The sequence below is a fragment of the Micromys minutus genome (genome assembly GCF_963924665.1).
Source record: "Micromys minutus genome assembly, chromosome: 24".
NCBI classification, from domain to species: domain Eukaryota; kingdom Metazoa; phylum Chordata; class Mammalia; order Rodentia; family Muridae; genus Micromys; species Micromys minutus.
The window spans coordinates 39,546,625-39,558,705 of NC_137959.1; the positions used below are offsets into that span (position 1 = coordinate 39,546,625).

At 47.0% G+C, this 12,081-nt stretch overlaps 1 protein-coding gene across 1 annotated transcript in view; it reads left to right on the forward strand.

The window, feature by feature from the left end:
- The first annotated feature begins 314 nt into the window (after nt 1-314).
- The window catches only part of GAN (gigaxonin), a 43,355-nt gene continuing 31,588 nt past the window's right edge, over nt 315-12,081 (forward strand). The window contains exon 1 of the mRNA XM_080937047.1: nt 315-543. Coding sequence (XP_080793173.1) covers nt 377-543 — 167 coding nt within the window. The 5' untranslated portion in view covers nt 315-376. The remainder of the gene's footprint in view (nt 544-12,081) is intronic.

Genomic DNA, 12,081 nt, shown 5'->3' on the forward strand with positions numbered 1-12,081 from the left:
CTCTGCATCTCATCTGCGTCCTCGCTGATAGATCTAGAATCCCCGAGACTCGGAATTCGATTCCGCCGAACCGCTAAAAGCTTCTTCCAGACCTCAGGGTGCGCCCGGAGCGCACAGCTCCGACCCTTCTGATTGGCTGCTGCGAGGTAGGGTGGGGCGCGGGGGACGTCGCGGAAAGATGACGCAACGCCACAGCTCCTTAAAGGCGCCGGCCGCACGCGCTGCCGATGGCGCAGGCGCGTTGTGGAACTTCCAGCTCTGATTCCAGAGCTTCACTCAGTCCGGGCGGGCGGACGCGCCGAGTGGACGGCGGGGACGCGCGCGGGATTCGGGCGGGCGGGCCGGCCCGGTAGCGGCGGAGGAGCGGGGAGGTGCGATGGCCGAGGGCAGCGCTGTGTCGGACCCTCAGCACGCCGCGCGCCTGCTGCGGGCGCTCAGCTCGTTCCGGGAGGAGGCGCGTTTCTGCGACGCGCACCTGGTCCTCGACGGCGAGGAGATCCCGGTGCAGAAGAACATCCTGGCGGCGGCCAGCCCCTACATCAGGTGAGCGGGCACCGCCGCCCATCGCCTCCGCATCCCTCTCTCTCTGGCCTGGCTGCCTGCGGCTCCCTTGGCTCTACCGCCGCGCCCCTTGGGCGTCCATGGGCCTCTCCCGGAGATCCCCTTCCCCGTCGAGATCGCCCGGATCCCGGAGCCCCGGCAGGTGCCCAAAAGCCCCAAACCCGGTGTACAGGCCGACCTGGACCCGCACCCGCGAGCAGGGCGGGGCTGCTCCGGGAAGAGCCTCCCCTTCGCCCCGACAGGCCCCGCCCGGCCCGCGGAGCCCCGCAGAAGTTTACCTCCGAGTCACCGCACAGTGGGCCGGCTGGGTTTTGCGCGGGGAAGCCAAAACAAACACTGGTGGCGTAGGCAGAAGGAGAACCGTGTTAGATGTCGGTGGGAAGCCCCCACCCCCAAAGCCCAACTGTCAGTTAGCCACTCCCTTGTTACAAACAGGTTAAACTGTTGCGAATTTGAGAAGACCCACTGTCATTCTTTGGATACAGTTACGGTCGAGGACCCAGCTATTGTAACCACCAAGAGGGTACTGTAAAACTTCAGCGACACAAACCTTAGCACAGTTTACTAGGTTAATGAAAAGGTTGAGACCCAGCTTATAGCATCGGGTCAGAATTTGTAAGAAGGGCTTCTGTCTTTTTTTTTTTTCTTCTTCTTCTTCTTTTTAGCAATTTTCCTTCAGGCAAACCGGGTTGCTTTTTTAATATCGGGAGGGGTGGCACTAAAAGCTAGAGAAAGTGCCCAGTAAGCTGGTTAAATATAGACTAATGGTAGACAATGTCACTAGAATTGGCAGGTCAGAAAATGGAAAATTATGTGTATGCCGTTCTTAGAGCCTTGTCCCAGCAGAACCGGACACATACGCTGTATTTAATCTTTGCTTTTGGAGACGTTCGAACTCAGAAGCAATCCAAATGCCCTTGAAACTTCTGGCTTCTATCTTAACCTTGCCTTATAACATTGGGTTCTTTGTGGACTTGGGGGTCAGGTGTCTTTGTTAATAGGGAATTTAGATCACCCAACATGACAGCTCATGGCTGGCAGTTCAGAGGTTAGGACAATCAATCAAACTGAATTTCCAGGCCAGACCTTTCCCGTATCCAGAATAATCTCTGTTTGGGAAATGCTTAGGAAAACTACAATGGATGCAGTATTGTTACAAAACCTTAAATGGCACGTGGCTCTAAAGTTCCACATCCTGAACCAGTTGCTGTCTCTATCTTTCTCTATGATACTTACCACTGCAGTAAACCCTGTATTTTGCTCATCTCTGTTAGCCACAATGTAAAGTCAGGGGGACAAGGATTTTTCTTTTGTTTCTTGCTGGGACCTTCACGGAGGGAATGGTGCCTGGTGCCAAAGTAACTGTGTTGAATGAATGATCACCTTTCTTTCCAGTGGACATCAGAGGTTTGGCTCTGTTGTATTTCCATGGGAACTGATTGAAAAGAGCTGGGTGCTTGAAGATCTGCTTATGGTTTCAGCTCTTAACTGCCCAGCTGTGGGTTGTTGGGGATGACTTAGTCTTGGCTCCTGCTCATTAATATGACAAATGAGGGGCAGAGTGTGGTTTTGTGCCACTTAATCTCCAAGACACCTACAAAGAAATTCAGAATGAGTTTCAGACCCTCTACAACTCTGTGCAAGTCTGTCTACTAGTTAGCATAGATCTCCTTTGGTCTATGTCTGTCAGTTTCCAAGTAGAAATCTCAGAGGATGTTACCAACTTAGATGTCCAGGCTCCTGGTGCTAGTGGCTGAGCTAGGAGTCAACTCCCAAGTTTGTTATGCATAGTGTCCTGCTCCCACTGATCCAGAGGACATTGGTTGTGTTTGGCTGTACTTGGGATAAAACCAGCACTTGGTGGCTTACAGTGTTTTATCATTTAAATTAGTAGTCTCATTTTGCAACATCTTGGGGGATCAATTGATCCTTTCCCAGGGGTTGCCTAGGGCCATAAAAAAATACAGAACTTTACATTGAGACTCATAATGGTAGCAAAATGAGAGTTGTGAAGTAGCAATGAAAACAGTTTTATAGTTGCGGGGTCACAACAAGAGGAACTGTATTAAAGAGCTGCAACATTAGGGAGCTTGTGAACCATTGACTTAAATGCTTGTCAACATGGTCATAGACTGAGACATTTTGGTTTTCATTTTTAACCAGTTTTTTTTACAATTGGTAGGGAAAGTAATGTTAGCATTTTATCAATAAGTTGAGTTTTCTTTATTGATAGATTGTGTTAAGTGTGACTCCTGAAATGCTAGAACATTCTTGTGATATTTTTAGATTATCAATTTCAAGGGTATTCCAAAGTAATCTGAACTACTACTTAAAAAGCAAAGCTTAATTTTTTTTTGTTTTTATTTATTTTTAGAATATTTTTATATATTAAAATATCTTGGGTAATTTCATACATGCTCTGTATCTTGATTTATTTCTTTTTGTTTTATGTGTATGGGTGCTTTGCCTGCATGTGTGTCTATGTACCACATGTGTGAAGTGCCTGCGGAGACCAGAGAGGACACTGAATCCTCTGGAGTTACAGATGATCAGAAGCTGCCACGTGGGTGCTGGGAACTGAGCCTGTGTTCCCTGGAAGAGCAGCCAGTGCTTATAAACTACTGAGCCATCGCTCCAGTCCCCAGTTTGATAACTTTTGACACCAATGCTATTGAACTTTGAAAATGCAGCTTTGTTGAAATGGCACTTTAGACAATACATTGAAACAAAATGAATTAGATCTGTGATGTTTTTAATTTATAAATCTGGAAGTATGGGTTTGTTCCACAATCTTATCCTAGACAGAATAAATGTCACTGGAGGTCTACAGTGTGTAGTCTAGGAAGCCAGGCCAACTTTGTGGCTCTAGGAAGTATGACAACATGATTGACATATTTTCTACTTGCTATTCAAGGTCTTGCAGTATAACTTACTGGGTTAGTCTTGTGTTTTCTGGCAGTTGTTTGTCCTCTCAATAAATAGCCAATTTCAAGCATGCTATGTTTAAAAGATTTTCAGTAAAAAGGGGAAAAGCCAGAAAAAAAAACCAAAAAAACTGTTTCAGCAACAAATCCCTTATAACCAGCTGAAGGAGGTGTAAGGTTGAGCTTGTGTGTTCTGAAGCCTGAATGTCATGGTGCTCGGGGGAAATGGGCAGGTCCTCCCATGATCTGTCACTCAACTCTGCCCCGGCCCAGCCTGCCTGGCATTTAGTTATAGCTTGTTGGGGAAACTAGACCTCGGTGCAGCTGTGAGCCTTGGAAATGGCAAGACCATGCTCCCCGTCTTTCCTTTCTCAGCAACTCTTGACCCCCAGGGAATGGCTCCTGTAAGAAATTGCTTTGGTATACTGCAGTTTGCCTCACTTTCTGTCTGAGGCTTTTCTGTATCCAGCCCAGTCCCGTTGATCTGATGGGAGGCTCTGCCCTTCCCTCTCAAGCTGTTCTTGGGAATGATGCAGGTGACAGAGATTTGAAAATCTTCCTGTGCTTGTGCAGTGACATTAAAGTGGCTCTGTTCAGGTGCCTGGTCCTGGGTGCACTTTGCAGAATTTACTCATCTCTGGGACCTGTGATGATATTGTTTGGCATTCAGTCCTGGACAGTAAAGAATTCCCCAAGATTTATTTTATCATTTAATTTAGATCCTTTGATGAGTCGGCTGGCAATGGAAATGACTTTGCTTGTTTGTTTTTTGTTAGTCTAGTGAAGGAGTGGAGAGATGCTCATCTTTGCAGTCCGACCATCTTGAACTTTTGAAGGACCTGGTTTCCTTATTGGTTGAAGTTGACTCTGCCACATGAGGTCAAAATCCATGTAATATGTAACCGTGAGGGTCGCTCCTTTGCTTTTCATGTGTGTAGTGGAGGGGTTGAGTCTAGTTCTGTGCATGTCACCATGTATGCACTGATGCTGAGATGCTCCCCTTGCCTGGCCCTGCAGGACTTCGTTGGGTGTTCTGTATGAGTGCAGCCAGTAGCATTTTGTCACAAGGAGCGTTTGTTTCACACTGTTAACTTGGGTGCATTCCAGGCCTAGCTATTGACAATCCTGTTTTGCCATTTAAATCTAAGATTTGACTCATGGTTAGTGTGGAGACAAATCCTGAAGGAGGCTAACATGGGCTCTATTGGAGAGCCAGGTTACCTAGTAGCATAGAAATTGTTAGCATCCGTTTTAGGGATATCTGAAAGTTTAATGTAACTGCGATTTAAGTATTATCCCCTAGTTTGTTCACTATATACAGAGCATGTTGTTAGCTCCCAAAGCCCTTTTTCTTGATCCACTTACACAAGTAACTAAGTAGAGTTTAACCCATTTGCTTCCTTGATCCTGAAGCTGAGCCACTCCCTCAGGCAGCCACGCCCACACAGGTTCTTGCTATAAACCAAAGGCATTGCTGAGTGATGTTCTCCAGTCTTTTTTTTCTTTGATATTCTCATCTTTTCCCTGTGTTTTGAGTTTGTAGCAGCTCCTGAATGATCTCAGAAAGGATTCTGAGGAACTAAGGTTGCCCACTGCGTTTCTTAGACTTCTTCCAGTGTCCTGGTGTCTGAGGCTCTGTCTAAGTCTGTGCTACTCTGAGGTTCGTGGTGCTCCTGTCTTGTCAGGATCTTGCAGTGATGGGAAATAAATTGAACCTATATCTTCTAATGGAGCTGGGTCTTGTTTGTTTTTATCTGCCTACTATAAGACTTCCCTAGCAACAGCCTGAAAGAGTACACCTGTCCTGAAGATCTTAGAGTTAGGTCTTTTTAAACGCCCAGCAGGTAAAAGGTGTTTTAAAAGCCTGGTGACCTGAGTTTGATCTCTAGGACCTGCATATGGTAGGACAAGAGACCTGACTCCTGACACACGTACTCTGCTATGTGGACAAGAAGCATGCACACATTTAAAATGAACACATTTAATTCTAAAAATGCAATGTTTTTTCTTTGTCTTATTTGGTTAAACCCCATACATATGTTAAGTTTTCCAAAAGGAAAATTAAATTTCAAAAGGAACATTCAAAAGAAAAAAGTTGTGATCCCCCTCAGATTCCTTTCGGATCACCAGCCTGCTCAGCTCTGGCCTTCTGTGGAAACTAAGCATTTCTAAACTGGTGCTGTCCTTTGAGTTCCATTCCTTCAGCTTAAATGTAACTTTGTTTTTGTACAACAGTGAATGTCATAGTAGTCATGAATGCCCTGATTAGAGAGGAAGGTTTCAAATGCAGAAACAAATCAATACAATTCTTGTTAGACTGTTGCTGGCACAGAAGGGGAAGTGTTGTCCAGAGTTCCAGTTTTATTTGGAGTCTGGTGATGAAGCTCAGCTGTAAATGGTGCTGCTCCTCTGATTGGTCCATCTCCTTTTCCCTCCCGACTCCTTCGACTTTTATTTTGGGTTTTCCCATCAGTCTTCTTCATCATTTTCCCAGTGACTCTCATTTTATAGTTAAGATTCCAGTAAAGTGCTTTTCCACATAGGAGTCAGAACCACATTACCTATTGTGTGGAGTGCTAATCAGTTCGCCTCATGCTGTCAAAGAGGGACCTGCAAGCTCTCTTATAATCCATAAAGAAAAGATAATTGAGACAAATAAGGAGGCATTTGGCTTGAGTAGCAGGCAGCAAGTCTTGGGGCTGCCTCATCCTTCCGAAGGAGAAAGGCTATCATTTTGTGTACTGCAGCTATAATATAAGTGAGTAATTTGCAAGTTAAGATTCTAGGTTGAGGGCGGAGATGTGGGGGTGTGAGGTGTGACAAATGTCAGGCTCCGGTTACAGCCGTGAACTTCAGTGATTCCCGTGGTTCTGTGCCTCCTTGGAAGCCTGTAGAGGAAAGGATGGGAAGCTCGGGTGAACGGAGCAGGCCTAGCTGACGAGAAAGGCCGCACATCATCCAGCGGAGCTTGATCCTCACGCTTGCACAAAAGAATTGGGTTGATTCCAAAGCCCTCACCGCCAGAGTGACCAAGCCACATGATGTCAGGCTGATGTTTGCCTCCCATCGCTCATAGAAGTCAGTAACACAAGTCCAACATTGTCACAGTGACCGTAGGAAACATACTGGCTAAAATTTTGAAATCTCCAAAGCCTGTCCTCTGGCCTTATGTTATATGGGTCAGAGTTAAATGTAGACACAATTTAAAAATATATATAAAACTACAAAGTTCATGTGGTTTTCGAGTCCAGTCCCCAAGATACCTCATGTATATGACAATGTTGTAGATCTGGGAGATTAGCACCTGGTCTGAGTGAAGGAAATGCAGACTCTTCATTTCTCGTTCTCCACGCTCCTTTGGGAAAAAAGAATTCACGTGTTTGCTCTGGTTAAAGGTGCTAGAAAAAGGATATATAGGTGAAGTAAGATTTTTGCCCAGTCAATATGTGGTTGTGTAAAACAGACAGAGCCTTCATGAGAAGGAAGGAAGGACAGACAGAAAGCAAGTGAGCAAGCAAGCCCAAGGGCTGGGGAGGTGGTGCAGTGGGCAGGAGTGTCTGCTGTGTCAGCTTGGGGACCTGGCTCTAGATTCCCTAGCATCCACACAAAACCTGGGTGTGGCAATACATGTTTGTAGCCCCAGTGCTGGAGTTAGTGAAGGCAGGTAGATGCCTAGAGCTGGCTGGCAAGCCACTGTAGCTGAAATGGTGAACTACAGGTTCAGTGGAAGATGCTCTCTCTCAAAAAACAAAACAAAAAAATCAAAGTGAAGACTAATAGAAGACAGGTAAAGGCAGAGGGAGACACCTGAGTGGACCTCTCCTTCACGAACCCCTACACACCACAGAGGTGCACACAACGTAAACACTCAGTTCTACAGAGCCTTGTTGGACAGTGTGCAGCCTAAGTGGGAGATAGACAGGCTGGTTCTTAAATATCTGCTGAATTAAGAAGCACCGAGGGGAGCCATGTTTTACTTCGTTTGGAGCTGCATGCTGATGCAGAAGGGCTCTCCACTGTGCCAGTTTATTCTGGCTCTTCTTGCCCTGGCAGCATTGCCCTGTCTTTTAGGAACAACTTGAAAGAGGGTTCAGTGCTGACAAACTATGTTTTTCTCATCATGTTAGCATTCATCATCAGCATCTACCAGTGCCTCTGAAAAACTGAGCACAGTCTGTACTGTGGAGCTCAAGATACCCCCAAAACTTCTGTCTCTTGAATTGTGCTGGCCAGTCTCAATACTGGACCCTAACCTGAGGACATTCTCTTCTGACCCATGGAGAGTGACAAGTGAGGCCAGAAGTTTAACAGTGGGGTTTCAAACAACAGTGAGACTCCAGGGAAGAGAAGAGTTGCTGATACTTGTGCCTGCCCTGCCTTCTGTAGGCTGGGGTCCGGCTTCATCTTCAGAGACAGAACCTGAGGCTGCAGGAGCTCCTGGCTCACTGCATTGGCTTCTATTTTTCAGTAAAGGGAACATTGCTGTGCTCCAGCGTTTCCTTCAGGGGAGCTTGTATAGGACTGTTTGCTGTAGTTTTTAAAGCTCTCCCCCGTCTCTTCCCTTACTCCCTCCATCCCCATGCCCCCTCTGTATGTGTGTATGTGCATGTGCGCACATCCTTTGCAGCCTCCGGGTATTAGTAACAACTTAGAACTGTCCTCTGGAAGAGCAACGAACATTCTTAACATTCTCTCCAGCCCCTACTTATCTACCTTTAGGCAGGATCTCAGATATATCACCCAGAACAGCCTCAAGTTGAGACTCCTTTGGCCGCCATGTCTCAGGTGTCAGGATTACAGATGTGTACCACACCCTCCTGGTGTGGATTCTTTGACCTCCAGCGGCATCTTCCAGACTTCTCTTTGGTGTGTGGTTCATCAACTTACAACACATGCTATTGGCATGGAGGTGTAAAATGCTGTCTCCTGCAGTGGAACTGTCTCCTGTGGGTCCAAAGGGTGCCAAGGACAGTATTCTGTTACTTGTTCTGTTAGAAGTACCTGTGGGGGGGGGGACCTTTTAGCTGAAGAGCAGGGGTTAGTGATGCTGAGTCAAAACCGGCAGTTGGGGCAGGGTGTCCGCAAAGCAAAGGGCCACCCGAGTGGTTGTGGGCCCAAGGCACGCTGTTGTCACACTGCAGGGGGACAAAAGAGCACCTTCATGATAACACTCCGCTCATGGAAGAGCTGAAGGGTTGTGAATGGCACTGGCAGCTTCTTGGAAGAGAATCTATAGTCTTGTTTGTACATTTCTTTTAAGGTCACTTGAGAACAGGTAAGAGGAGTCTGAGCAGGAGCCCTTTGTGAGGCTATTGTAGTTTTTCTGATGGAAAGCAAAGTGCCCTGGACTAGGGCTGGGCTGTGGATGGAGCAAGGGGGCTGAATTGGTGATCTTTGCATTGGGGCTTGGGGGAGAGGAAAACGAAGCACCAAGATGGTCCCTATCTCACTGATGTCATCTGCATTTCCACCTATGGAAAGTGCTCACATCACTGAGTGAGGTTAGGGGCCTCTATAGGAACTTCATATAGGGTAGAACCTGCCTGATGTGGAACAAAGGCTGTATAACACGAAGGTGCTTCTAGCTGCAGAAGATTGAGGCTTCCTCCCTGGGATCACAGGTGAAGAAAGCCATGTATGAGCAACGTGTGGAGAGAGGGAGATGGGTCTGGGTATGCTCAGGTAGGACAGGTCTATGGCCGTGTGGGATCCAAGTATTGTGAGGGTGCATAAAGAGGGAAGGGAGGCAGACTGTTCTAAAAGGCCAGGTCTCATTGGCTTAGGTCCTTATTCAGTCCTAAGCTGTTGTCATTACAGAACATCTCCTGGAATGTCTGCTGTTTGGCCTGGCAAGGGGGAGAGTGCAGTTCTCATCCCGTGGCAAGGGTGAGGCCCCAAGCTTGCCTAATGTCAAGGTTAAGTAGAAATCATCTGGCTCCTATTTCAATGCAAGGGTGGGGGACCTAGACATAAAACGAAATGGGGAGAGCACAGTTGTTGAAGCCAGTAGATAACCATACATTGGGGCCTTACCCTTGTGCAGATGTGGCTCCTGCCCAAGCTTGTGGCTGCTCTCTGCCTTTCTGAACCCCTGCTACTTTCAGGCAGGTTAAAATCATGCCCATCCTTCCAGACCTGCTTCATATGGCTCAGAGAGCCCAGTGCTTGCTGTGTAAGCATGAAGACTTGAGTTCAGATCCCAGTACTGGGAAGGTAGACAACTACCAGAGCTCCCTGGCAGGTCATTGTCACTGAGCTGCTAAGCTCCAGGTTCAGTGAGGTACCTCATCCCTCAAAATAAGGCAGAGTGACAAAGACACATGCAGATCTGCTTCAGACATCCATTTGCCTTACACTTATGTGCATGTATGTACACACCACACACGCACACACACACAGGCCTGCTTCAAGCATCCCTCTGTCAACTTTTCTCCAGCACTGCCAAGTCATTTCTTCCCTTGCACGGGCCCCTTTAGTGTGTGGCAGAGTGTTTCAGCTTGCCTTCCATCAACCATTTGCCTAGCAGAGGGAGCAGACAGTGGGCTGGCTGCTTTGAGAGCCCATCGTTTTGTAGTTCCGGACCAGAGGTGCTAGAGGCATCAGTGGACCTTGCATGTGAGAGGTAGATAGGTGTAACCTGTGAGTGCTGAGGCTGGCCCTCAAGATGCTGTGTGTACCACCCTGGAGGATGAAACTTTTGGCCAAAACATTTCGCTCTATGTCTGAGTCTATTAGTGTGGAAGGAGGACAGAGTAGCCATCGTACCATAAAGAGTAACTGATGAGGGGGGCCTGAGGTGCTGTCTTCAACGACATGGTAAGCTCTGGTGCCAAGAGGCCTGGGAGAAAAGACCAAACTCTGTATTCAGAATCAGCAGGAGTGAGAGAGCCGCTGTTCCAGCAGGGCTGGGGACTTAGTGGAGACGCATTCATTCCCTTGACAACACTTTGGAAAGCCATATGCAGCCTCGAGTTGTTTGGAGACCGTTATAGCAGCGGGTTATAAATTAAGGAGCTGCCAGAAGCAAAGAAGTGGCTCGAAGCTGGAGCGCAATGCTGCTGAGTAGGAGCTGGTCCTGGAGCCACCTCCAAGTGTGTGAGGCTCTAAGCTTCTGTTGATCCTGCTCAGGCAAAACAGACGGCACCAAAGCTCATGAAGCACTTGGGTTTGAAAAGATAAACTCGTGGAACTTCTGCTGTCCCCTTGTGTTTATTCAGGAGGCTTGCTGTGTTTGAAAAGCCATAACTCTCCTCCTTCGCCTCTCCTGCTCCTCCTGCTCCTCCTCCTCCTCTTTCTCCTCTTTCTTCTCTTCCTCCTCCTCTTCCTCACTGCTTCATTTGGAAAGAGAAAATGGAAGGTAAGAGAAATTTGAGCCTGCTGCCAGATGTGGAGTGTCTGTGATATTTAGTGCAATTTGTATACTGTAGCAAAGAAGAACCGGAGGAGCTCTTTGTTACTGAGGGAGGGAACAGTTAGCCACATCCCTCCCAACCCCCACTCCATCTCTCCCTCTGCTATATAAACACAAGTAGGAAAGACTGCATAGATGAGCCAGGAGGAGCCTAAGCATCCTGGCACCTGTCTTCAGCCTTTTAGCCTCCAGAACTACAAAAAAGAGTTGTGATATACACAGTAGCCAAAGCAAAGAGCTATACTTCCAAAATAACCTTTTGCATGAGGTCTCAAGGTCATTGAAGGAGCCACTTTTCAATGGCATCTCGAGAAATAATTCCCAAGGAGAAAATCTGGACATGTTACATGTCTCGTCATGAATGAATCTTTCTTGTGTGTTTTCAAAAGATTGGGGTGTGACCAGAGCAAGACTCTGGCTTGTTTCATTCTAGAAGAATTTGTTTCAAAAGTTGCTGGATCACTATTCTGCCTTTGAGCTCATCTTGAAATTTAACGTGTGTCTTCCAGCTTTGTCTTTGAAATGTAATTGTTACTGACTGACTGGGAAACTACAAAACCTGTACTTAAATTTAGAAAACGTATTTCCCATGTGTAAGAAGATGTCATGAGGGTTCAGCTCAGTTTACTTCCGGTTGTGAGTGATGAGCCAGTGTGATTCTGGGGTCACTGTGTGCATCTATTTATGTTCATGCTTTCCCTGCGACTTAACTCACATCGAATCTTTCTATATCAATAAAAATACCCATACAATGTTGGGGGCAGTATGTGTGAGTGTGTGTGTGTGTGTGTGTTTGAGATAGGGGCTCATACCATATCCCATAGTGGCCTCTAACTCACAGCAATCCTCCTGCTTCATTTTTGCAGGTGTAAGCCACCACAGCCAGTTGACATAATCACTGCTTTCTGATTCTGTCTGTCCCTACATCATACAGTGTTCTCTTGGTCGATGCTCCTGTTTCTGCTTTCACCCCCTGGATGGTGAACCCATCAGGAAACCCTGAGCTTCCCCTCTGCTCTGTGTCTTGTGGGTATCAGTGAGCTAACCCTGAGGACCTGTGCTCTCTCTCGGAGGATGACTGAGCCAGACCTGACCTTGCTGGATGATACCTGACTCTATCCAGGGAGACTGTGCCATCTTCTAAGAACGCTTAAAGAGATTTATTTATTTATATTACATATACAC